Below are 27,992 nucleotides of genomic sequence, written 5' to 3'. Positions count from 1 at the left end.
GATCGGCAAGATCTCACACAGTGTTGCAGGGAATTTGCCCAATGATACATCCATAGAATGGGTTCTTGAAAAACGTAAAAATTTAATGGATGGCCTTTCCTAGGGGAAATCCATCAATGCCATTCAGTGTAATCTGACCATCAGATCATGGATCAGCTCTAGGAAGGGCACCAAATCCCTTTCTCAATTTACACCGGCACAGTGGCGTATCTGTTAAGTTAGCAATGTATGTAATCCATCTCATCTCACTCACCACATTATACTATCAAACTTTGGAATCCTGGCAATTGTCGGAGAATGAAGCCGATACAAAACTTAGTATGTCTTTAACCACCCTTTCTTTGCCACTTTTGCGAGTCCTTTTAGTTTCCTGCCCAACGGGTTTGCTAGGGTACTACTATGTAGAGGGGGGAAAAGTATATGCATTGTAATATAGAGGTCCCCTACAAAGACTAAAATTGGCCATAACCACATGTATCTGCAGATAAGTTAAGTCTAATGTGTATGAGGACCTCCTGAATCTCCTTTGACAGATTGTTGAGCAAATCAATCCTGTGTATGGGGAATTCAAGCGCGATAGTGGTCAGCAAGTTCACTATTCAGCTCAGTTATCTAATGTGTATGGGGACCTTCAGTCATATGAAAGTGATAGAACTGTAAAACCAAGCACAGCCACTACTAAAATGATTGAAGCGGTTTGTGCTAAACAAAAAATAAGGCTGGATATCACTTACTGCAGAAATGTGGTCCCTTAAAATAAAAGGATCATCTCACCAATTTCATACTGATGGCCTAAAGAGCCCATCAGTAGCAGTCTTAGAAAACCCCTTTCATTTAAAGAACTGCACCATGTAGTCAGAGTCAGCTTTCCATTGTACTATCCGAACTGCATTTAGCACAAACAGATCTCCAAGCTTTGGTAAACTGTTAGCCACAATGGAATCCTACCATCCGAACTGGCACAGTTGTGGAGTTAGGATATGTCTGCTGATAGTAACCAGTTCCTATAGTAATAACACAGGTCTCCAATAGTGAGCTGCAAACAGGAGAACACTGCAAGGCTCTGGCATATACAAGAAAAGCTAATCATTAACATTCAATTTGTTACAGGACAGCCAGGGCAACCAGGACAGCCAGGGCAACCAGGACTGCCAGGACTGCCAGGACAACCAGGACTGCCAGGACAACCAGGACTGCCAGGACAACAAAGTGCAGGAGTGTGCTCACTTGGCACAGCTGAACAGTTCAGTGCATCTTCCAACCACCTTGTTTTTGCATCAATTTCTGTTCACCTTTGGCTCCTAAAAAATAAAGTTGCACTCCAAAGCTATAGCATCCAAACATGAAATCTACGAAATTAGAATGGCGTTACTGCTCTAGAAAATAGGAACAAAATGAAGAAACTTAGCACATAAATTGGCTAATTCATGTATGCCCGGCATCCAATGACAAGGTGATCCTCTTTGCTGGGAACGTATCCTAATATGATTCTTCTCCTGGGCTGATGGCCTACGTTTTTCTAGAGCAGCAATGTAATTTCACATTATTTCATGTTTGCATGCTATAGCACTACAGAGTGCAACTTTGTTAGTTATATATGAGGTGGCTAATCTTAGTATGCACCTGTTCACACCTGGTCTGTTTGGAAGTGATGGTCAGTCTCATATTTATACATAGGCTCTCTGTCCGAGCAATCCACAGATCAGTCTATGGCGGTTTTAATCACAACAGAATCCTAGCAACCCATAAAGTTCTTGGCTAGCAACCCAGGGGAGACATCATTAAGGGTAGATTCCCAGCAAAGAGGGTCGCCTTGATGTTGGCGGCTGGGCATATATGAGTTGGCCAATTTATGCGCCAAGTATCTTCAATTTTTCCCATTTTCTAGAGCAGTAATGCAATAAAAAATTTATATTTAATGTTTGCATGCTATAGAGTTAGAGTGTAACTGTTTTATTGGAGGTGGCTACTCTTAGTATGCACCTGTTCACACCTGGTCTCTGTTTGGAAGGGACAGTCAGTCTTTGATACTCCTCTGGCTTTTTTGAAGTCAGAGCTGTCAGTCAAGGAAGAGGCGGTGAAAGATGGAAAACAAGTAGGTCGGAAAGTGCACTTGACTGTTCAGCTACATCAAAGGTGCACCAAGCCCTGTGTTTGGTTTGTATAGTCATCTTCTGATGACAGAGTCTCTTCAAATGTTATGTTCAGCTGCAATCACACTAGATCTCCGTGTGTACAGCATAAACACGTGACAAAATAAAAGAATCAAGAAACCGATGCAAGCTGATCAGACAGCATAACACGGAAGGTGTTGGAGATAAAAAGTATAAGGTAAGGATTAGCCACATCAAACCATGCAATCCTTCACAGTGACAACATTTTGTCTATGGGATAGGGCATTCTCATATAGAGCATTAAGAGAAAATCAGGAGAATATGGTTATGGTGACCACAATGTGATATTTAAAAAGTAGCTGCTTTTATCATTTAACCCCTTCCTGACATCCGACATACTATCCCGTCCACGGTACCCGGGCCCGTATGACCGTGGACGGGATAGTCCGTCTACCGCGATCAGCGGCGCCCACGTGGTGAGCGCCGCTGATCGCGGCCGGGTGTCAGCTGATTATCACAGCTGACACCCGGCACAATGTGTCAGGGGCGGTCACGGACCGCCCCCGACACGTTAGCCCCTTGCCCACCGCGATCAAACACGATCGCGGTGTACCGGGGGTTAAAGGGAAGCATCGGCAGGGAGGGGGCTCCCTCCGTGCTTCCCTGAGCCCCCCACGGCAGCGCAATGTGCAGCGCTGCTGCGGGGGGCTCCTTTCCTCCAGGCCCCCGAATCCAAGATGGCGACGGGGGCCTTCGGGGGCCTGAGGAAGCTGCCTTCCTCAGTGCCTGCAAAGCGCAGGCATGACGAAGTCTTCTTCAATGCCTGTGACAGATTGCTGATCTGTCACAGTGATCTGTGATGTGACAGATCAGCGATCTGTCACAGGACAGTGATGTCCCACCTGGGACTATTTAATAAAGTAAAAAAAAAAAATAAAAAAAAGTGTAAAAATAATTAAAAAAAAAAAAAAAATCGCCAAATATATTAGAAAAAAAAAAAAAATATTCCCCCAATAAATCCATTTTTTGGAAATAAAAAAAACAAACAATAAAAGTACACATATTAGGTATTGCCGCGTCCGTAACGACCCGCCCTATAAAACTGTCCCATTAGTTAACCCCTTTAGCGAACCCCTTAAAAAATAAAAAACGAAGCAAAAAATAATGATTTATTATCATACCGCCAAACAAAAAGTGTAATAACGCGCGATCAAAAAGACGCATATAAATATCCATGGTACCGCTGAAAACGTCATCTTGTCCCGCAAAAAACGAGCCGCCACACAGCATCATCAGCGAAAAAATAAAAAAGTTATAGCTCGCTGAATAAAGCGATGCAAAAAAAATTATTTTTTATATAAAATAGTTTTCATTGCATAAAACCGACAAAAACATAAAAAAACGACCTAAATGAGGTATCGCTGTAACCGTACTGACGTGAAGAATAAAACCTCTTTATCAATTTTACCGCACGCGGAACGGTGTAAACGCACCCCCCCCCCCAAAAGAAATTCATGAAACGCTGGTTTTTGTTCATTCTGCGTCCCAAAAATCGGAATAAAAAGCGATCAAAAAATTCCACGTGCCCGAAAATGGTACCAATAAAAACGTCAACTCGTCCCGCAAAAAATAAGACCTCACATGACTCGGTGGGTCAAAATACGGAAAAATTATAGCTCTCAATATGTGGTGATGCAAAAACTATTTTTACAATAAAAAGCGTCTTTTAGCGTGCGACAGCCGCCAAACATAAAAACCGCCATAAATAGTAAATCAAACCCCCCGTTATCACCCCCTTAGTTAGGGAAAAATAATAAAAAAAAAAAATGTATTTATTTCCATTTTTCCATTAGGGTTAGGGCTAGGGTTAGGGGCGTGTTGGGGTTCGGGTTGGAGTTAGAATTGGGGGTTTCCACTGTTTGGGCACATCAGGGGCTCTCCAAATGCAACATGGCGTCTGATCTCAATTCCAGCCAATTCTGAGTTGAAAAAGTCAAATGGTGCTCCTTCCCTTCCAAGCTCTGCCATGTGCCCAAACAGTGTTTTACCCCCACATGTAGGGTATCAGCCTACTCAGGACAAATTGCAAAACAATTTTTGGGGTCCAATTTCTCCTGTTACCCTTAGGAAAATAAAAAATTGGGGGCAAAAATATCATTTTTGTGGAAAAAAATGATTTTTTTATTTTCACGTCCGAGTGTTATAAACTTCTGTGAAGCACTGGGGGGTTCAAAGTGCTCACCACACATCTAGATAAGTTCCTTGGGGGGTCTAGTTTACAAAATGGTGTCATTTGTGGGGGGTTTCCACTGTTTAGGTACATTAGGGGCTCTCCAAAGGCAACATGACACCCGCAGACCATTCCATCAAAGTCTGCATTCCAAAACGTCACTACTTCCCTTCCGAGCCCCGACGTGTGCCCATACAGTAGTTTTCTCCCACGTATGGGGTATCAGCATACTCAGGACAAATTGGACAACAACTTTTGGGGTCCAATTTCTCCTGGTACCCTTGGGAAAATAAAAAAATTGTGACTAAAAGATCATGTTTGTGGAAAAAATACGAATTTTTTATTTTCACGCCCGGGCGTTGTAAACTTCTCTGAAGCACTGGGGGGGTCAAAGTGCTCACCACACATCTAGATAAGTTCCTTAGGGGGTCTAGTTTCCAAAATGGTGTCATTTGTGGGGGAGTTCCACTGTTTTGGTACATCAGGAGTTTTCCAAACGCGACATGGTGTCCGATGTCAATTCCAGCCAAAAACGTCAAATGGCGCTGCTTCCCTTCCGAGCTCTGCCATGCGCCCAAACAGTGGTTTACCCCCACATGTGGGGTATCAGCGTACTCAGGACAAATTGCACAATAACTTTTAGGGTCCTGTTACCCTTGGAAAAATAAGAATTGAGGGTGAAAAGATCATTTTTGTGGAAAAAATATGATTTTTTAATTGTATGGCTTTATGTTATAAACTTCTTTGAAGCCCATGGGGGTTCAAAGTTCTCACCACATATCTAGATAAGTTCCTTGGGGGGTCTAGTTTCCAAAATGGGGTCACTTGTAGGGGGTTTCCACTGTTTAGGTACATCAGGGACTCTCCAAACGTGACATGGCGTCCAATCTGAATTCCAGCCAATTTTGCATTGAAAAAGTCAAACGGCGCTCCTTCCATTCTGAGCTCTGCCATGCGCCGAAACAGTCGTTCCCCCCCACATATCAGGTATCTGCGTACTCAGGACAAATTGCACAATAACTTTTGCAGTTCAATTTCTCCTTTTACCCTTGGTAAAATAAAAAAAATTGAACCTGAAGTATTTTTTTTATGAAAAAAAGTTAGATGTTCATTTTTTTTAAAATATTCAAAAAAATTCCTGTGACGCACCTAAAGGGTTAAAAAACTTCTTGAATGTGGTTTTGAGCACCTTAAGGGGTGCAGTTTTTAGAATGGTGTCACTTTTGGGTATTTTCTATCATATAGACCCCTCAAAGTGGCTTCAAATGTGATGTGGTCCTAAAAATAAAATGGTGGTGTAAAAATTAGAAATCGCTGGTCAACTTTTAACCCTTATAACTTCCTAACAAAAAAAAATTTTGGTTCCAAAATTGTGCTGATGTAAAGTAAACATGTGGGAAATGTTAGTTATTAAGTTTTTTGTGTGCCGTATCTCTGTGATTTAAGGGCAAAAAAATTCAAAGTTGTAAAATTGCGAAATTTTCAAAATTTTCGCCAAATTTCCGTTTTTCTCACAAATAAACGCAAGTTATTTGAATGAAATTTTACCACTAACATGAAGTACAATATGTCACGAGAAAACAATGTCAGAATCACCGGGATCCATGGAAGCGTTCCAGAGTTATGACCTCATAAAGGTACAGTGGTCAGAATTGTAAAAATTGGCCCGGTCATGAACGTGCAAACCACCCTTGGGGATGAAGGGGTTAAAGACTACCTATCAAACTGCTATAATAATTTATTATTTTTTATTTTTATTAATGATAAAAAAAACTCCATACACAATCACCAAAATTATTTTTATTCAAGAACAGAAAAAAAGTGTTGTCTGATCTAAAAAGTAAATTTTGCAGATTGATGAATCATGATACTGTGTAATACGAACACTGTCAGGATTCCCCAGTAAGACCTGTGCGAATTGGCAGTACGTTTGCCCATTTGTCTCATCAAGATTTTCTCATAGAACTGTCTAGTCGAAATGTGTTAAAAAGGATGCAACTCTCAAACATGTGGTCACAGGACCACCCAACGGCATGGCATGTAAGGGGAATTGTGAGTGTGCACATCACACAGTCATGATCTGGCAGTCTGGAGTCATTACGTGACTGCAGACCTTTCTTTTGGACCTGGACATCTTTAATAAAACCAGTGATCACCATCATGTAAGAGGATCACACACTTGGCTGCATCACACAAATCCCCATGACCACACATTGAGTCAAAACACAAGTTACTCTAACCAGTCATCACAAGACCTGAACCAAAAGAGAGCAGTTTGTGGGAATTCTATTGACAACGCTCACTTAATCAAGTCGGGGTTTACGGAAAGTCACCAGGCAGGTCATCTCCCACCATATTGTCCTAATATATTAACTCCTTGGTGTCGCAGACACACTTGGCCTTAATGTTAAATCATATTCTTCATTATTTTTTTTTTTCTTATCTTTACATTCTTTGAGCCATTACACTTCATTTTGGCAAGGGGTCAGTGGCATCATTTTGGAGTACATATTACCTATTGACTAACTGATTAACTCTTCATGGGAAGAATTTGAAACAAAACAGCAATTCTGCCACTTTTGTTTGCATTTTAAATGGTGCGCTATTTGCCACGTTGAAAACCGGTAAGTTAAAGCGGTTATCCGGGACAATTTTTTTTTTTTTCTCATGGGGCTAAGAACTGACAGGCTGTCCTGTCCACAGACTGCATCTGCCAGAGATTTTGCTGCTGAGCTTGCATCAAGAGCAGCTATTCCCCTTCCGGGCTGCTCGATCGAGGGGGTATGGCTGCTGACATAATGCTGAATAACTACAAGGAAACGGCCATCAGGCAGCCGGGAAGTGGCTGTCAATCAGCATGACAATGGCAGTAACGCCCGTGGAAGAAGCCTCATTGCGCGCTGCCAGGGAAGAGATACGTCACGCACATACACAAGATTTTTAAGAGCTGGCTATGATGTTTCTCTTACAAATTATGTTACCTACGCTCACAGGGGCACCTAAACAATTTTTGGGATGATTAGTTTAAGGGAAAACACCACACAACTAGCATATCACTGGACAAGTAATAAAAAAAAGATTTTACGAGCATTTATGAAGCTCCCAAATGGTTTTCAAACTGTATTAAGACTGGAATTAAGACGTGGTGATTTGGGCGAACATGGAAAAGTTGTCAGGTTCACTTTAAAACTGGGCATTTTTTTTTTAACACTTAAAAATTTACTGTTTTTAATTAATACTTACACATCCCAAAAGGGGACTTGAACAGGCGATTCTTTGATTGCACAGATAACACCCTGCGCCACTTAGTGCAATGCATTACTTCACCTGTCAGCGTTTGACCGACAAATCCTAAACTCCGACATCTAGTGGGATCTGATCGGCTGAGATACATGGCAGACACTGATGGCAGTGTTAGTTGTTAGGTTGCCATAGCAACCCATGAACATCCCACGACTGAGCTGCGGGGTGTCAATGGGCTTCCAGAGGAACCGATTTCCCTCTGTCAAAGTCGTTATGTGTTGCTGTCAGTGACAGCAGACTGTGAAGGGGTTTAAGTTAACGGATCGGTGATAACTTTGGTCCCAGCACATACAGAAGGTGCGTAGCTGTGTATTAAAGACACATAGTACATGCCATAAAGTTGTAAGATGGGACAAAAATGTGCGCACAAAAGTGAACAGATATTGTAACATGATTACACACCCTATTTGGAGTAGCTGAGATTACCGCATTTATACCTTTAGCAGACTTCTCAATCTAAAATATAGTAGGCCTACCAAAAAATCTATGTAATGCCACTCACTCAGTATTACCAGCCACAAGGACACACAGCCCACACTCAGTCATGGTACAGAGCTAGAGGACCTTACCTGGCTCGGTGCATGTACTCGACTGTTTCTCCTCTGGACACGATCCATTTTTATCGACTTTAAGCTAAGACAAATAAAAACGCTGTGTTAGGCACACCTTGTTATCCTGACCCGAAGATCGACAACTGCAGGAAAACGCCAGGACGACGCAAAACCCGAGAATCAGCTTATCTACAACAATGCAATAGTAATGAAAAGAAAGAAAAGAACAACACTTTTTGGAGCAATGATAAGGGGTTATCCACTTTTGGTAAGAATTTTTTTTTTTCCCGGGCTCACGTCATTTTACCATCGTGTTTCCAAAAAAATTTTAATAAATGTTACACTATTTGGTTTTACAGACTTTGTTTCACACTTTGAAGACAAAAAAAAAAAAAAAGTTCACAAAAGTTATATAAACAGCCTCGTAATGTTCTAGTAATTCCTTATAAAAATATTGTACGTTCTATTCCTTGTTTATCTGTTTTATTTTTATTTATTAAAATAGGGCAGCAGACCACCCAATTGCATGTGAAGGAAAAAAAACAGTAAGACCCGAAACATCAGGGTGGAAAGGTTTGTAAGATTGTAGTAAAATCACATCAAGCAAAAAAAGAAAAAAAAATGATTAAAATCTTCTGCATTGTCAACACTTCTCAGGCCACCTTGTGTTATTACAATTCAAAGTAAATGGACTTTCTAGGAAATTTAATTTTAGACACATTTTAGACAGCTATTCATATACAAGGGAGATTCTGAAGAAATACTGCCCCTCAGTGGTCAGAAATGCCATGTGCAAAAGCACCGTGTTTAAAGATAGGTGCACTGTAGACTACTGAGATTTAACATGTTATAGTATCAATGGTTCTGGAATTCCCTTTCACCCTGCAGCTGAAATCTCCAGACAGACCATGTTCACACAGTCAGTTTTTTACCTCCGTATGTATAAGCCAAAACCAGGAGAGGAACAATCAGAGGAAAAGCAGAATAGAAACACGTCACCACTTCTGGATTTATCACCCACTCCTGGTTTTGGCTTACATATAGTGAGGTAAAATACTGACCAAATACAATTCAATCCTTGTGCTGTAGGCATAAGGCATGAAGAAGATGGGTGATCGAGTGCAAGATGTACAGCTGCTTTCTGTCCCAACTACTATATACTAGACCAGGTACATTAATGCGAAACATCACCTACTAACACAATGGCTTGCAAAAGTATTTACCCCACTTGCATTTTTTGTGTTTGCTACCTCACAACCTGGAATTTCTCTGGTTTGGGGGGTTTACATCAGTCAATGTAAAGAACATTCTGACAACTGTGAACATTTGTTTTTCTTTTAATTGTGAAGCAAACGACAAATAGGACAAATTAACTGAAAACTTCAGTGTGCATAACTATTCACTCCCTTAAGTCGCTGCCACTTGACACTGCTCCAGCTCCTTAGATGGTTTTCTCTGGTGAATAACATTCTTCAAGTCTGACCACAGATTCTAAATTGGGTTCAAGTCTAGGCTTTGACTAGGCCTCTCCAAAACATTTACACATTTCCCCCTAAAACACTGAAGTGTTGCTTTAGTAGTATGGTTTGGGTCATTGTCTTGTTGGAAGATGAACCTCCGTCCCAGTATCAAGTCACTGACTGACAAACAGATTTTGCTGCTGAAAAACATCCCTGCAGCATGATGCTGCCACCACCATGTTTCACTGTGGGGATGGGGTTCTTGGGGTGATGAGCTGTGTGGGTTTGGCACCAGACATAGCATGTACCTTGGTGGCCAAAAAGTTCAATTTTAGTCTCATCTGACCAAAGCACCTTCTTCCATACATTTGGGGAGTCTCCCACATGTCACTTAGCAAACTCAAAAACGAGGCTTACAATTTGTGTGTGTAAGTAAAGGCTTTTTTCTGCTCACTCTGCAATAAAGGACACCTCTATGGAGTGTACGGCTTATTTTGGTCATAAGGAGAGATACTCCAGTTTCTGCTTGGGAACTCTGCAGCTCCTTCAGTGTTACCTTTGTCTCTGTGCCGCCTCTCTGATTAATGGTCTTTCCCGGGCTGAGAGTTTTGGTGGGCGACCCTCTCTTGGCACGTTTGTTGTGGTACCATATGCTTTCCATTTGATAATGGATTTGATGGTGCTCTGGGGAATCAGAGATTGTGATTTTTTTTTTTTTTTTTTTTTTTTTATAACCCAACCCTGACTTTACTTCTGAACAACTTTGTCCCTGACTTGCTTGGAGATCTTCTTGGTCTTCATGGTGTTTGGTTAGTGGTGCCTCTTGATTAACCCCTTCCTGACATGCGCCATACATATACTGCTCTGCGGGACACCCCGCAGCAACGCCCACAATCGGTGCCAGCAGCGATCGCGGGCATTTAACCACTCTGTCGCTATCAGTACTGGGGGCTCCCTTCCTGCTTCCATCAGGACAACGCAAAGCCGAGATGGCCACAGAGTCCTGCAGGGAAGGTAGCTTGTGAGTGCCTGCTAAGAGCAGGGGCTGGCAAGCCTCAGAGATAGAGATAGAGAGACACAAAAAGAATTGACATGCTGCGGAAAAGACCCCGCTGCAAATCTGCAATAGCATGTGCACAGCAATTCTTCATTTACCATAGACTAACCTTGCCTGTGCACTACACTGTGGATTTGATGCAAATCTGCGCAGCAAAACACGCTGCGGATCCATGTGTGCACATACCCTGTAATTGTACTATCCCTAAGAATAAAGCTGCCTTACCAATTTTACCACACACGCGGTAAAATTGCTGTTTTTTATTCAGTCTGTCTCCCAATCAGAATAGAAAGTGATCAAAAAATAACATGACTGTCGGCCAAAACATAAAAATATTACAGCTCTCAAAATATGGTAATGCATAAACTAGTTTCCGCAATAAAAAAGCATCTTTTAGTGTGTGACTGCTGACAAACATAAAAACTCATTATAAATCTGTTATCGCTGTAATAGCACCGACCCAAAAAATAAAGTTGCGTAATCACTTATGCCGCACAAGGAACGGTATAAAACAAACAAACAAAAAAAAAAACAAACAAAACAACAATTCTTCACATGCTGTTGATTTTTTCATTCTGCCTCCCAAAGATCGCAGTAAGGCTCGGCACACATTTACCCTGCACTGAGCGCTTGCATCGGGGCTTCCGTATAAATCTCTGATACGTGATTCAGACAGAACCTCTGGCAGAAGATTCCCTATAATGAGGCAGATGGAGGCACTGGACACCATAGGACCTGTGATCCGGCAGTGTCCGCTTTTTTAGAACTGCACAAAAGTGAAGTCGGACAGTTTTGTGCACTTCTGAAAAGGTCACCGCTGAACAGAGACCAGATGAAGTCCAGAGTAACTCTGCCACCTCATTACAGTGAATGGATCCCTCAGGCGTTTCATCTGTCACGTCACTCAAATTTAGATGGAAACCCCGAAGTGCTCAGTGTAGAGCGCTGGATAGATGTGACCCTAAATGTTATGTAAAATGTTCCCAGTAAAAGCCTCAACTCAATCCACATAAAACCAAGTCCCCACTCAGATCTGTCATCTGCTGCTTCCTCCACCTTACTGGTAGCACAAAGGCTCTGGAAAAGCTACAATGGCTCCTTGCCCCTCAAAAGAAATTCAGCAAATTCTCCAATATCAAATCCAAATGCCCACTCCCTTCTGAGCCCCAATGTGCCTAAACATATAGCACCCACGTTTGGTATTTCTGTAGTGATGAGAGCCCACCTAATTTACAGGCGCGTGTCTCCAGAAGAAAGCGCTGGGCATAATGTACTGATCACTACATTGTACAGGTCACTACAAAGGCAGTGTGCAGTCACTCAGCAACATCCACTGCTGCTAGTTTCTGGAAAACACCCATGGAGTCAAAATCATCACTACATCTGTAGTTAAATTCCCAAAGGGCTATAATTTCCAAAATTGGGTCACTTGAGGGGGGATTCTGCTTTTCTAGCACTTAGGGTCCCTCTTTATATGGAATCCGCAAACTATTCTAGGAAAATCTGTGCTCCAGGAGGCAAATAGCCATCCGTCCCTCCTTAGTCTCTCCGTATGGGTAAGTAGTATTGTACAGCCACATATGGGGTATTTCTACATTCAGCAGCATACTTTGCACTGTGCCTCAAAAGTAGTTTTCGACCACATATGGAGTATCTGTGAACTCAGGAGAAATTGCACAACAATCTTTGGGGTCCATTTTCTCCTTTTGCCCTTGTGAAAATACAAAATTTGTAGTTAAAAAAAAATTGTGGGAAAAAATGTGATTTTTTTTTCATTTTCACAGCTTAACGTTATTAACTTCTGTGAAGAAACTGGGGGTTTTAAGGTGTTCAATACACATCTAGATAAGGTCCCAAAGGGGTCCAATTTCCAAAATGGGGTCAGTTTTGTGTGTGTGTGGCGTTTCCACTATTTAGGCACATCAGGGGCTCTTCAAACGTAACATGGTGTCTACGAATTATGCCAGCACAGTAAATTTAACAGTAAAAAAGTGAAATGGCGCTCCTTCCCTTCCGAGCCCTGCCCCGTGCCCAAACAATAGATTTTCCCAACATATGGGGATATTAGTATGTTCAGGAGAGATTGCACAACAAAATATATGGTCCATTTTCTCTTGTTACCCTTGCAAAAGTAAAAAAAAAAAAAAAATGAATAAAAGGAAATTTGTGAAAGAAAAGCAAAATGTTTATTTTTTCCTTCCACATTCCAAAAATTCTTGTGAAGCACCTGAAGGGTTAATAAACGACGTCATCTCTAGAAGATGGGAGGCACCGGACCGGATCACCCCCCCGAAGGGGAGTATACTCTAAAGGGGGCTTTACACATAGCGGTATCGCTAGCGATATCGCTAAAGCGTCACCGATTTGTGACGCAGCAGCGATATCGCTACATGTGATACTTACCTCCGACTGGCTCCCCCACTGGCTATCGCGGATCGCGCAAGACCGGCCTGGTCCATTTCTCGGCGCCGAGCATCGCTGGTGAGATCTGCCTGTGTGGCAGCTAACTAGCGACCATTTAGCGATGCACCAGCGATCCTGACCGGGTCGTATTGTGGTCGGGATCGCTGATGCATCGCTAAATGTAAAGGGGCCTTAACTTGTTTTTCTTGTCTTTCAGGTTACATTGGGGGGGGGGGGGGGTAGATAAGCCCCTATTGGCGGTCAGTAGTCTGTGGACCTCAGACGGAAGGCCTGCAAAATGACTTTTACCTCCCAGAATCAACGATTCCGCTTTGGATTTGTAGATCCTAAATCGGAGGAGGAATCATCTCTAATACTAGTTTGCTGGTTCTCCTTTTACGTCTCTGCCACTCGACATCCATGGAATAGAATGCAGACGTGCTAAGATATATAGATATCCGTGCGATATAGGATTAGTGTCTTGCGTGCGTAGCTTACTGTATACTGTCCCTCATTCAATTATTGAAAGAAGATCCCACAAAAGGTCCAATTTATTAGAAAGTTCCCCAATCAGGTTCAACTTAGTCCAGCTTTTCCCATGACGTTCCCCGAATCCAGCACCGCAAGACTCAGAGACCAGGGCTGTGAAGTCGATAAGCCAAACCTCCGACTCAATTTCCATGACAACGACTCCGCCAAAACGGGCTCCGACTTCGACTCCACAACGCCAACACCCCAGCCCTGCCAGAGGCTGATGAGGGGTGATGTCAGTAATGTTACTGCTCTTCACAGTTGCGGGGTCTCACGAAGCGCAGCATAAGCCAGAATTGGGCAACGCCGTGGGAAGCGCTGGACTAAGTCGGACCTGATTGTGGAACTTTCTAATAAATTGGAGAACGAAGGATAGGCTCTGGTTTTCATTTCTCCCTTTTTATTTTTCAGGTTTCCATTTGTGGACTACATTGAACCTGCGTGGGATTTACTTTTTATATTTTAAGAAATTGGCGAGCCAGGGAAAGTGTTGTGGAGTGTTTATTTAAAGTAATTTTTGTGTGTTTTTTTTGGACAATTCACAGCGGACATCATCCCCAAGCCCCATTACCCAGATTCCTTCAGCCCCTCTATGCAAATTACACACACTTGTCATCTGCACCTCAAAGACCATCTGCAGAATTTATCCTTTTCTTAACATGGAAACTGCAAAAACTCTTCTCACATTGGAACATGGAAAAAAACACTTTCTTCCTGCAGCTGTTCTCAGCACAATTGGAAATAGCAGATCCAATCAGATTGTTGTTTTGCTGCATTTTCCCCGTTTGAGTTTTTGGTTTAGATTTCAGAAAGGATTCTTGTTAATATGTTTTGCAAAGGCAATGAGTGAAAAGAAAAGCACACAGAAGATGCAATTTAGCAGCATCTTTAATGCACAGTAGGCATAATCTTTCATGAAATCACTTTTCTGCAGATTTTCTGCAGCACAAAAAAGGCAGGTCTGTCAGCTGAACATTTATAAAAAAAAAAAAAAAAAAAAGGTACGCTTCGTCAGCCAGAACGGTAGCTGAACCGGTAAACCACGCAAGGCTAGTTTCACATTAGCGTTTACGGCTGCAGCATCGGGCTGCGCACGGCCGCCGCTAAGCCCCCTGCCACGCCTCCGCCGGTAGCTCCGCCTATGGGAGCATGACGCTGCATGCGTCCCCTATCTTTATCACTGGGGACGCAGGCCGTGCGCAGTACGAGTTTGGCGGCGCATGCGTCCTTTTGACGGTGCGCCGAGCGCAACCAAATTGCAACAGGTTGCATTTGGCGCTGGTCGGCGCACCGTCAAAAGGACGCATGCGCCGCCAAACGCATACTGCGCACGGCCTGCGTCCCCAGTGATAAAGATAGGGGACGCAGGACGCATGCAGCGTCATGCGCCCGTAGGCGGAGCTACCGGCAGAGGCGCGGCAGGGGCGGGGCTTAGCGGCGGCCTTGCGCAGCCCGACGCTGCGGCCGTAAACGCTAATGTGAAGCTAGCCTAAATTAATGGAGGAGCTGAGCAACTGGCGTTTCCCACGCCGTCATCTGTGTGACAGAGTGAGAAACATCGGCTTTGATCAGCCATAAGTTCTTTACCACCCGTCAGAGTTCTGCGTTACCACGCTGTTATACAGAGGACAGCGCTTGAGCCAGCAGCTGTGACCAGCAGTAAGAAGGTTACTGCCGGTCACAGGCATCTGCTGATAAGAGTACTACTCATCATTGTACGCCTGGTCTTGCGGATGGCAGCGAGAGCAGGCATACGATGATAATATTCATCAGCGGACGCCTGAGCAATAAATTATTTCTAAAAGAATGGAGTGGTGTCCCCTCTATTTTTGTTGACCAGCACAGTCAAAACATGGCTGAGGGTTGCAGCCTGCACCACTCAGCTTTTAGCGTCATCTTGGTTGGTGATCAGCCTTTTTAATTGTTTAAATAATGAAAAAAAAAAAAAAAAATGGGGTCCCCTCCATTTTTGACAACCAGCCAAGCTAAAGCAGACAGCTGGGGGGGGCTAGTATTTTCAGCCTGGGAAGGCGCCATGGATATTGGCCTTCTCTTTCTTTTAAATAAATATGCTCCACCATCTTACCCATTACAGTAAAATTAAAAATAATGAAAAATAAAATATGCCCCAACGACAATCCATTTGCTTTAGCTTGGCTGGTTGCCAAAAGTGGGGGGGGACCCCACGCCAGTTGTTTTCTATTTTTTTTAATTTAAATAATGTAAAAATTAAAGGCATAGGGACCCTCTGTTTTTGACAAGCCAAGATGATGCGCAACCAGCAGCTGTGTTTTGGCCTTGCTGGTTAGCAAAAATAGAGGGATCCCAGGCCATATTTTTTTTTATTTATATATTGTATAGCTGAAGAGCCCAGCGCTGCCCGGGCATAGTAACCTACTGTGGTTAGTTATAACAAATTATAATTATCCTCCATCCCATAGTCCCGTGCCCATATACCCATCATACATATCCTCCATCCCATAGGCCCGTGCCCATATACCCATCACACATCCTCCATCCCATAGGCCCGTGCCCATATACCCATCACACATCCTCCATCCCATAGGCCCGTGCCCATATACCCATCATACATATCCTCCATCCCATAGTCGAGTGCCCATATACCCATCACACATATCCTCCATCCCATAGTCCCATGCCCATATACCCATCACACATCCTCCATCCCATAGTCCCATGCCCATATACCCATCACACATCCTCCATCCCATAGTCCCATGCCCATATACCCATCACACATTCTCCATCCTATAGTCCCATGCCCATATACCCATCATACAAATTCGCCATCCCATAGTCGAGTGCCCATATACCCATCATACATATCCGCCATCCCATAGTCCCGTGCCCATATACCTGTCATACATATCCTCCATCCCATAGTCCAGTACCCATATACCCATCACACATCCTCCATCCCATAGTCAACCATTATGACATCATAATGAGCGGCGGGGCTTGCAACCTATGACGACATCAGTGTCGCCATGGCAACCATTTTGACATCATAATGAGGGGCGGGGCTTGATACGCTCACACTGTTTCCCCATTATGTAGATAGGGGCATTATGACATCATAATGAAGGGGGGGGGGCCTGACACGCACACACTTTTTCCCCATTATGTAGATAGGGGCAAAATTGTTTGGTAAATTGGAACGCGCGGGGTTAAAATTTTGCCTCACTTAGGACGCTCTCGGGGTCCAGACGTGTGACTGTGCCAAATTTTGAGAGTTTAGCTACGACGGTGCGGATGCCTATCCCGGACATATACACACACACATACACACATACACACTTTGAGCTTTATAAATTAGATAGACACCGGCTGATGAATACCCTCATTATCATACGCCTGCACTCGTCATCAGCTACAGTAGGCCTACGATGATCAGAGTTTTACTCATCAGCCGACGCCTGTGACCGGCGGTAACTAATTTACCGCCGATCAGAGCTGGTAATTCTCATGCTGTCATCGGGGTCTGTGCACGGACACTAGACGTTCGGTACGGACCCAAAACTTTACTATTTTGGGTTTGCCCATCCTCATTTACAGTACGGGGGACACGTGTCCTGGGATTCTGAATAGAGGTATTATGGGTAAGAGTGGCACCACTTATATTCTAAGATTTATGGGGAGATTACTTGTTTCTATTTGGCTGTTTTAGCCATTAGGTTTTCTATATTAAGCCTTGGGCATTTGCCTTTTGTGACTTTACTCTTCATTTATTTTGTTAATACAAATTCTGGTCTCATTTTATATGTGACTTCTTTGTAATCTGTGTGTAGGAGTTGCCGCTCCCCCACCTCTTTACATATGCATTCAGACCTGGTGTGACATATATTTCTTTGCTTACCCATCCCCTGCATTATGTAACTAGTCATTTTTGTGATATTGTACTATCTTTTCTAATAAAGTATTGTCATTTTATTATATGGGATTTACACCTTGTTCTTTTTTGTCCCTTTAAGTAGGTGGCTAATTAATAACTTTAGACTTCAATATTTGTACCTAGCCTTAACAATATTTCTAAGAGGATAGGCAGGAATATTTTGTGGGCAAACCTCAATAAACAGGAAGATTGTATTCCTAATAAGGTTTAAAAAGTAATTTATCACAACAGTTTGACTACTGTAACTAGTAGCACGACTGTACAGGTCCTACTACAACAATACAAATTACACCGGATTGGCAGTAATCCAATGTCTCAGTGCAGAGAAACTTTGAAGTCCTTATCAAATTAGCCTGGAAGTGCACTGGTCATGTGTCTATGCACCCAATGCACTTCCAGGCCAGCAGAGGCACATCGAATTACTATAAAGAGCCATTGATGGTATAGAGGTCAGTACAACTAGTTTTAGTAACAAAATCATCCTGACAGATTCTCCTTAACTTACTTTGAGAACTCATTTTCAGAAAAGTAGGTCCCACACTGGATCCAAAAACAAATAGTACCCCCCCCCCTCCCAAGGCCATCACCAGTTCCCCTCTGCAGCTCTGGTCTCTACATTTTGGCTGCTGCAGTGACTTTTTGCCCACAGCACACATCACCAGTGTAACAGGGCTCAGCGGCTACCTACATCAGCTTATCTCAAATTTTCTGTAGCAGTGACGTGGCACTGTAGTTAAGACTGCAGCCAACAAGCATACCAGCGCAGCAGTGTTAGTGCTAGAATGAGGGAAGATGGGTACTATACGTGTTTGGTCCCCACTGGACTAACAAAGCACTGCCATCATCGTTTTGTCCTATTAATATAGTGAAATCATACTATATAACACGGAGTACTTACAATTGCTCATTTTCCCTTTCTACCCAGCCGATTCTTCTCTTTTCTCTGCACTATGTAGAAACAGGAAGTCTCTTGTCCCTGCAGAAATCATTCCCATCTTCTCCTCCTGACCCAGCTGCTCCCTCTTCCCTCCTGCCAGGGACTTTTACAGTGAGTCATGCAGGGAAATTTGACCTCATGTGTCTACATAGAGCTTAGAAAGAATCAGCTAGTCAGTTTTTAATCACATGATGTCAAACGTAATGCAAAACAGAAGAATTAAGTGGGAAGAAGGGCACAATTAGCAATTGCAAGTACATAGTGCTATATAGTATAGTGATTGCAAGATATTAAGAGGATAAAAATTGAAGGCAATGCTTTTTTTAAACTACTGGTACAGAAAAAAAAAAAACTTTAAGCAATTAATTCCACCCAAAGACCTTCTACATCATGGTGAAATTTTGTCAAGTCACCAACAACTACATGAAACAGGACCCAATTTTAATTTGATTTTTGTGGTTAAAAGTTGCTTGGTATAAAGAACCAGAAAGAAGACATACCAATAAACAATTCAGATTATATGTACAATGACTTTGTGACCACAGACATACCACCAGCTACCAGCTGCTTAATTAAAGTTTAATTATCTTCACTCATAAATCCTTAACATTCTGCCTCAATTAAATACGCCCAGAACTGAGAGGAAGCAAGACCATGGCAGAGACTGGACAAACATACCTTATTTGTCACATTTTGTTTGCCAGCCCAGCTGGATACAGGTTTTAGAACCGCACTTGGTTCCCGAAAGACACTTTTAGTCCTTGGAAGGGTCTCTTGATCTGTATGGTTATTTTGAGTGACGGGCTCCATGAAAACCTCGCTAGTGCCTCTCTGTGGGGGGTCTTCCTCAGTGTCTGTGCTGAGTGTGGAATGTTCCGTTGTACAGGACTGTGCATTTGTTCCAGGTTCTGAAGATGATGTTGAAGAGGAGGAGGATGATGAGGACGATGACTTCTCTCTTGAAGGAGCACGGAGAAGCAGTGATATGTCGGAGACCGGCTCTGTACATAGAAAAGTCACTCATTAGTTGATGTGTGTGATGAATTCCTATAGGGTATAAATATATCGGCGGCTATAAACAATTCTGTGTTTAAACAAACAGATCACAAAGTTTTTAATACATTAAAGAAGCACACAAAGTTTTTATCCTCTTAATATATTGCAGTCATATTACACATTTTACCTTTCTACCCAGCTAATTCTTCTTTTCTATGCTCTGTGCAGAAACAGGAAGTCTCATTTCCCTGCATTTATTATTTCCCTTTTCAACTCCTAACCCAGCTGCTCCCAGGGACTTTTGCAGTGACTTATGGCTCATTCAGGGAAAATTGACCCCCTGTTTCTACATAGAGCTTAGAGAGAATCAGCTAACCAGTGTTTAATCACAAGATGTCATAGACGTACTGGAAAAAAGAATTAACTGAGCAGAAAGGCAAAATGAGCAATTGTAAGGACAAAGTGCTGTATAATAGGATTATTGCAATATATTGATGATAAAAATGTGGATGGGAGGAGTGCTTATTTAACTTACATTAACGTGACCTTGTCAGCAGTTTTGGCCAATATGAGATGTGACCACCAACTTTCTGGTCTTATATATTATATAATGCTGTATATGAGCACTCAACACAATCTCCTCGGCAGTGCGCTCCTGCGCAGGTGTACTTATCTGCCAAAGAGCCCCATCACCTGCGCACTGCAGTACTTTGCTCTGCCCTCAACAGGGTAGATAAATACACCTATGCAGGAGCGCGGTGCCGAGGAGACTGTGTGGATGATGCAGTGACGCGTCATCCACATGATGCAAGCAGGAGGGCGGTGATCATAAGAAGATGGGAGGTGCCGGACCAAGAGGAGACCCACCCCTCAGACTGGACCGCCCCACAGGTGACTAACAGGATTTTGGTTGCTTACCGTAAAATCTGTTTCTCAGAGTCTTCATTGGGGGACACAGAAACCGTGGGTGTGTGCTGCTGTCACTAGGAGGTTGACCCTATACATGAAAATTTTTTTTTAACTCCGCAGTATACACCCCTCCGACAGGCTGTAGTACAATCAGTTAGTGAAAAAGCAGTAGGAGGAGAGATCATGTAAGTCAATCATATAATCATTACAGATAACAAAATCATGGGAGGGCGCTGTGTCCCCCAATGAAGACTCTGAGAAACAGATTTTACGGTAAGCAACCAAAATCCTGTTTGCGCTTTCGTCTCATTCGGGGACACAGAAACCGTGGGACGTTCAAAAGCAGTCCCTGGGGTGGGAAAAGACAAAAACTTCCTTCAGGTCGGAGAACTCACAACTGCCGCCTGCAAGATTCTTCTGCCTAGGCTGGTGTCCGCTGAAGCATAGGTATGGACCTTAAAGAACCTTGAAAAGGTATGCACGGACGACCATGTGGCAGCCTAGCACAACTGCATGGCTGATACCCTGTTGTGTACCACCCAAGAGGCACCCACAGCCCGGGTTGAATGGGCCTTGACCCCAGCAGGGGACACCCTGTCCTTCACCCAGTAGGCTAATTGTTGCCTTAGAGGCTGGCAGGCCTCTTCTCAACCCATTGGGGGTAACAGAGCGAGTCCGCCTTCCTGAAGGGAGTGGTCCTGGCCAGATAAGGGTCTATCTCCCTGACCAGGTCTAGCTTATTCAAAGAACGCTCCAGAGGATGGGTTGGAGCGGGACAAAATGACGGAAGGATTATATCCTCCTTCAGGTGGAAGGCCGATCCCACCTTCGGAAGAAAGTTAGGAGGAGGCCGCAAAACAACCTAGTCCTGGTGCATAATTAGGAATGGAGGGCGACAGGACAATGTCGCTAATTCTGAAACCTGCCTAATAGAGGTGATGGCTACGAGAAATACCACCTTCCAGGACAACAAAGACATGGGAGCTTCCTGGAGGGGTTCGAAGGGTGAACCCGTCAAGGCTTCCAAGACCAAGTTAAGATCCCCTGGAATCACAGGGGATCTGTAAGGAGGGGCCGCATGTGCCACTCTTTGCAGAAAGGTCTTAACCTGTAAGCGGGAGGCCAAATTTCTTTGAAAAAGAATAGAGAGAGCAGATACCTGGCCTTTCAAGGAACTTAGGGCCAGACCGTCATCTAACCCTGCCTGGAGAAAAGCTAGGACAGATGGCAGTGAACAAAGCATAGGTGTGATGTGATTAGACTCACACCAGCCAAAATAGGTCTTCCAGGCACGATAATAGACCCTGGAAGAGGATGGCTTCCTAGCCTGGATCATTGTATCAATGACTCCGAAATGGTCCTAAAATCCTGGGATTAATAGTCCGAAAAATCCCGCTGCTCTCAGTATTGTGGTTTCAACGGCCATGGCGTCCAATTGATAAACCGAGAATTCGGGTGCTAAAACGGCCCCTGAGCCAGATGATCTGGTCTGTTGGGGAGTCTGCAGGTGGTGTCTGCGAGAGGATTGATAATTTCTGCCCACCAGGCCCTCCTGTGCCAGTACGGGGCGGTCAATATGACCGGCACCCCTTCTGCCCTGATCTTCTTTAGCAGTCTGGGCAGGAGAGGAAGGGGAGGGAACAGGTAAGGGAGTCTGAACTGTGTCCAGGGAATGACCAGTGCGTCGACCCCTATTGCTAGAGGATCGCGGTACCTTGGGACAAACTGTTGGACCCTTCTGTTCTGGCGCGATGCCAGGAGGCCCACATCTGGAGTCCCCCATAGCTGGCATATCCGACGGAACACGTCCTGGTGTAAGGACCATTCTCCTACCGTGAGCCCCTCCCGACTGAGGAAGTCGGCGGCCGTGTTGTCTGTGCCGGGAATGAAAACAGCCAACATTGCCGGAATTGCGGTTTCTGCCCAGTTGAAGATTCTGGATACCTCGGCCAGTGCCCGGGAACTTCTGGTTCCCCCTTGGTGATTGATGTATGCCACTGTCGTGGCATTGTCCGTTTGAATCCGTACTGGCTGGTTGTTGAGGTATCTTTCCCCAATGTAGAAGTGCTAGGAAGACCACCCTCAGTTTTAGAATGTTGATTGATAGTGAGGATTCTTGCCTCGAACATCATCCCTGGACTGTCAGGTGACGGAATACCGCACCCCAGCCCGGGGGACTGGCATCTGTAGATACTACCTGCCAGTGGACAGGGGGAAAAGGCCATCCCAGATGAACGAGGGGGGAGGTCAGCCACCACTTGAGGGACTCCCTGGTCTGAATGGAAGGGAGGAAGGGGTGATCCAGCGAAGAGATGGACCTGTCCCAATGAAGGAGGATGTTCCTCTGTAGTATCCTAGAACAGAACAGGGCAAAGGGTATTACCTCTGAAGCTGTCACCATACTTCCCAGGACTCTCATGGCAGCTCGAAAGGATAGACGCCGGAATTTCAACAGAGAGAATTCCCTGCTGGAGGGTAATCCACTTTCTTTCTGGGAGAAAGACCCTCGAGCGGCGGGTGTTGATTACCATTCCTAAGAATTCTAGGCGTTGTGTTGGCGTTGGGTGAGATTTCTCCCTGTTTATGATCCAGCCAAACAGGGACAGCGTGTTTAAAACTACCGCTAGATTTTCCTAGGCCTGAGCGAAGGAGGGCGCTTTGACGAGAATATCGTCGAGATATGGCACCAATATTATGCCTCTGACTCGTAATATAGCTACCATCGCTGTCACAATCTTTGTGAAAATTCTGGGGGCTGTTACCAGCCCAAATGGCAGGGCCACAAACTGGAAATGCTGCTTTTGGACAGTAAAACGCAGAAACCTTTGATGTCCCTAAAAAATGGGGATGTGTAGGTAGGCGTCCCGGATGTCTATGGAACATAGGAATTCCTGATCCTCTATAGACGTAATTACCGACCGAATCGATTCCATCCTGAAATGGCGTAAGCGGACCCATCTGTTTAACCTTTTGTGGTCTAGTATGGGACGAGCTGACCCATCCTTTTTTGGTATCACAAACAGGTTTGAGTACAAGCCGGCAAAACGTTCCTGCTCGGGAACGAGGACGATTACTCCTGCGTTGAGGAGAGAGTCGATTGCCACAGAAAAAACTAGAGCCCTAGCAGCGTCTTTTGGTTGCGATAGAAAAAGCCGTCTGGCGGAAAGACATTGAAGTCTATCTTGCATCCTGTCGATACTACCTCCTTTACCCAGATATCCTCTACTGAACTCTGCCAGACATGTCTGGCCAAGACTTCCTCAAAATCCTTGTGGGAGGCGAAAACCCTAGGGGGGACTTATGAAGCTTAAATGAAAAAACCTGATCATTAGGTTTTGATGCAGCGTCCCCAATGTTAAAAGGTCTTATTGACTGCGGCAATGAGGCCCTGAACCATATCCTTGACCTGGGACTGTTCTGGCCCGTACTCAGAACCTGATAATGCCTCGCCAGATTCCGGGGATGAGGATCGGGAGGAGGCAGACGGCCAGAGTAATTCTGTCCGGTGAGATGGAATGAGAAGGGGACCTGGGTTGATGGTCCTGTCTAAACCTTTTACGGCCTCTAGAAGGCCAAAAAGGAGGCTCCTTTGGTGCTCCTATGTCCACTGGAGTCTGAAGTGGCAATCTGTTAAGCGCAATTACCAAGGTCTGTGATACCCTGGTAAGGTCATCCACGGACTTGGATAAGGAAGAGGCCCATCCTGGACACTCACTGTCTCCCGTGACGATGGATGGCCCCTGGGCGGCAGGCAAGGTGCTTCCTCCTGCTCCAGGGGTAATGTGGGAGCTCTGAAAGGCAAAACGGGGTGCTGCACCTGCTCTCTATCGTAGGTGACACCGTAGGTCTGCTGCAAACTGAGCAGAGTGGCGAGGACAGACCTGAAGGAGGCCTGACATTGAATTTGATACATACAAAATATTTGACCAAGGTCACTGAAGCGGATGAGGAGGAGGAGCGGGACTGCTCTCCCTTGGGCATACTGACAGGTTTTACCTGGTGCCGATCGTCGGGGGTAGAAAGCGGAGTGAGGGAGCAACCTGTAGTGCAGTACTCACATACCCACGACCTGTGTGCTGGCCGCAGCTGCCGCCCGAAGGCTGATGCGGGTGAGCAGCCCTGCCTAGAAGCCTTACGAAATCCCCGCCCGGAAGAGGTGGGCGGGGCCCTGCTCTGGCCTCCTGGAGCACCAAGATGGCGCTGGTACAGGAAGAGGAAGCCGGGGGCGGAGCCTGCCGAGACCCGGAATCTGGCGCCGGCCGTGCTGAGCTCCTACTGGAGCCCAGGGCCATAACGCTGCCACGGGAGGAGGCTGGAACCATGCTGCACCGCATGCTTGAAAGTAAGTGTTGGCTCTTAAACTAAGTATAGAGCCATGGGCTGCGAGCCCGAGCGCTGATTAGAGCGGTCACATTCAGCCAGAGCGGCTGGTAAGCGGATCATACAACGCTGCAGCCTCTTACCTCCAGTTCACCCCGTAACACGGGTCGGTTATCTGCATGAAAAGATTGCTGTCCCAAACCTTTTCTGTAGGGCGTCTTTCTCGATCACCAGGCTCTGGTGGGCGAGTGATGGAAGACGAAGGTCAGGACCAGGAGCTGCCACCTGAACACGAGTCCTGTGTTAGGGGATAGGGTCCTGCCCATGGGATTCATGAGAATACGGGGTGGCAGTACACGCCGTACTCATGATCTCGGTGTGGGAATACAGATGTAGAAGCTCTACTCTGCATCTCTCCATGGTTACCTGAAAAGGAACGACTCACATTGAGGTAGGCATGGGTCTGTGAGAGACCCCGTCCACCTCCTGCTGACACTAAGCAAAACGGATTGTCCTACAGCCTGTCGGAGGGGTGTATACTGCGGAGGCAACATTTTTTTCATGCATAGTGTCAACCTCCTAGTGACAACAGCACACACCCACAGTTTCTGTGTCCCCCAATGAGACGAAAGAGAAAAGTTATTTTTCAGTTCTTCTAGGTCGGGTTGGGGGCAGATATACATAATTATAGAATGCTGTACATAAGCCCTGAAAGCTGATGGTCGTATCTTATATTGGCCAAAACTGCTGACAGGTTCCCTTTAAAGTATTGCCTACACCAAGCATAGACGAAATCTGTAATTGAAATTCTACACCCCCCCACCCCCCCCCCCCGATCCTGGTCATCCCTGATATCTGTTAAAGGGAGAGTCAGGGGGCTTCCAAACAGATCAGATGGTCTTCTCATCCATCTCCTAGTCAGGTTCAGACAACTTTATTCTAATGTGCCTGGGGGCCGTAAGAGCTTACAATCTATGTGGAAATAGGGATGACAAGAGGATTTGGTTACAACAGTTGAAAAAAGTGTTAAACAGTACCGTTCATCATTGTGTGACTGCTTCCATTTTGAGAGGCGCGAAGTTCATGGATTTGAGCTTTGATGATTTTTCGTTCTTCTAAGTCTTCTTTCTCCTCTGCCTGTCAATTTATACAAATATGAACCTTATAACTGATGCACACACAAGAGTCAGATTAAAGACGTTGTCCCCTACTTTATCATTGATGACCTATTCGAAGGATAGGTCATCACTGTCTGACTGGTCAGGGTCCGACACCCGGTACCTCCGCTGATCAGCTGTTCTCGGTATCGCCAATGGCCGCCAGCCAGAAGTGCTTAATTGAGGAGCTGCTCAGTCTGCTGACAGTGGCCGTGGCCAGTTAGTGCACATCAGCCACCTATTCATATCAATAGCAGGCAGACATGCACAACCCTGTCACTGCCACTATCCAGCCGGCGGCCGATACTACCGAGAACAGCTGATTAGTGGGGGAGCTGGGTGTTGGACCCTGACTGATCAGACATTGATGACCTCTCCTAAGGATAGGTCAATGAAAGAAGTGAACAACCTCTTTACATAAGCCTGAATAGAACTGGTCACCCAGAGCCTGTCAATTCTTGACACGGACAGGAAGCAGCTTTAAGCATTGCTGCTGTTTGTAGACATTATTTAAGAGGAGACGTGATCAAACAAATTAAGTACCAAGTAGAATCAGGCAGACTAGCCGGAGACGTAAAGGTGCATATACAAATAGGTAGCTAACGGCCGCACTTGAAGTTTCTAGACCTATGGGCATCCATTTTTGATGTGCATGTGGGGGTCACAAGGATCTCCCTCCTCCCCTAATGGAAGATATCACTATAAAAAGAATGGTACATGTTGGATCTGTCCCATGTGAGGGAAGCAGAGGGGTCTAGAAGTGGCACGTCTCACTAATGAAAAGAAACACTGAATGAATTAAACCATGCATGTTTGGCCGAGCGTGTACATCTGTGGGAAAATGTATAGGAATGGACGCCATCTGCCATCTTAATTTCAATCTTTGAAGAGGAGCCTCTACCTTGATATTTTGCATGTTAGGTTAACAAATACTGGGCAACAATTATTTAACTTTAGCCGTAAGATGGTCCTAATGGGGGAGAAGTTGGGACAGTTTTAATAGTTAAAACGAGTGGCAAGTCTGTACTAGTACTAATCAAAAAAATACTTCTCTAACAATCCGATTTGTAGCTGGTGAGATTTTTTTGTTGTCCTAGGAAGTATGCAGCCATAGTTTCAGCAGTAAAATGGACCTTACAGGTTCTCCTTAAATCTGTAGTCATGGACAAGCTTATTTTATTAACCAGCGTGGTCTGCTGCAAGCTCTTTACGGCTTACCAAAGAAGGAGCGGCGTCTCCAAAGCCATCCATACTCTTGGCCTGCACAGGACCAATGCCTTGTTCTGTGTAGCGACTCACCAGCATGCCTGCCAGCGATGCAGCTAAAGCAAACAAAGAAAGAAAAAAAAGAAAAACTCACGAGAAACAAAGTCACATACATCACTTAGAAAAGCAGAATAAGGGTGTGTGCACACGCTGCGGAATCCGCTGCGGATTAATCCGCACGGATTTTGCAAAAACCGCAGATAATTCGCAGGTCAAAAGACCTGCGGATTATCTGCGGTTTTGCCTGCGGTTTGGTCCTGCGGATTCACTATCTCCACAATGGTGGAGATAGGAACCCGCAGCGGTTTCCGCAGAAAAAATTGACATGCAATTCTTTCTGCGGATTCAAAACCGCAGCAAATCCGCGCGGTTTTTTCAGCAGCGTCGGCACAGCGTTTTTTTTTTCCCATTCATTTGAATGGTACTGTACACCGCAGCTAAAGCTGCTGCGGGTCCGCAGCGGTCAAAACCGCTGCGGAAACGCAGCGGAATCCGCAGCGTGTGCACGTACCCTAAAGGGTAGGATTTGACTAATTAAAAAAAAAAAAAAAAAAGGCCAATGTAAGATGGCAGATCACACTACTCACCTTCAATTTCATCATTCCTTATTTTCCGAATAGCAGCTCGGATAAGTTTCCGCTCTTCATATTCACTGGAATTTCGGAGCTGGAAGGGAAGGTACAAATTGCATAGTGCACTTGGCGGAGTAATGAAGTAGCACAGGTAGTGACAGCCTGGAAAATGTTCTTGTATCAATGAAGGAGTAAACAGTGCCCCCTACTGGTGACAAACCATATTTAAAGAATGAAGTAAGAAAAAATCCAATCACAATGGGCTGTAATAGA

At 44.7% G+C, this 27,992-nt stretch overlaps 1 protein-coding gene across 2 annotated transcripts in view; it reads right to left on the bottom strand.

Moving 5' to 3' along the window:
* Nucleotides 1-27,992, bottom strand: part of SMTN (smoothelin) — a 176,953-nt gene that overhangs the window by 96,785 nt on the left and 52,176 nt on the right. For both annotated transcript variants that reach the window (XM_073554795.1, XM_073554794.1), the window contains exons 4-8: nucleotides 27,735-27,813; nucleotides 27,100-27,203; nucleotides 25,762-25,861; nucleotides 19,178-19,500; nucleotides 8,217-8,280 (exon numbers count right to left, since the gene is read on the bottom strand). In XM_073554795.1, coding sequence (XP_073410896.1) covers nucleotides 8,217-8,280; nucleotides 19,178-19,500; nucleotides 25,762-25,861; nucleotides 27,100-27,203; nucleotides 27,735-27,813 — 670 coding nt within the window. The remainder of the gene's footprint in view (nucleotides 1-8,216; nucleotides 8,281-19,177; nucleotides 19,501-25,761; nucleotides 25,862-27,099; nucleotides 27,204-27,734; nucleotides 27,814-27,992) is intronic.

This window comes from Dendrobates tinctorius, unplaced genomic scaffold (assembly GCF_039654945.1).
Source record: "Dendrobates tinctorius isolate UK_male_01 unplaced genomic scaffold, ASM3965494v1 ptg000213l, whole genome shotgun sequence".
NCBI classification, from domain to species: domain Eukaryota; kingdom Metazoa; phylum Chordata; class Amphibia; order Anura; family Dendrobatidae; genus Dendrobates; species Dendrobates tinctorius.
Note: the sequence above shows the minus strand (reverse complement) of the source record. Positions and strands in the feature narration are given on the sequence as shown.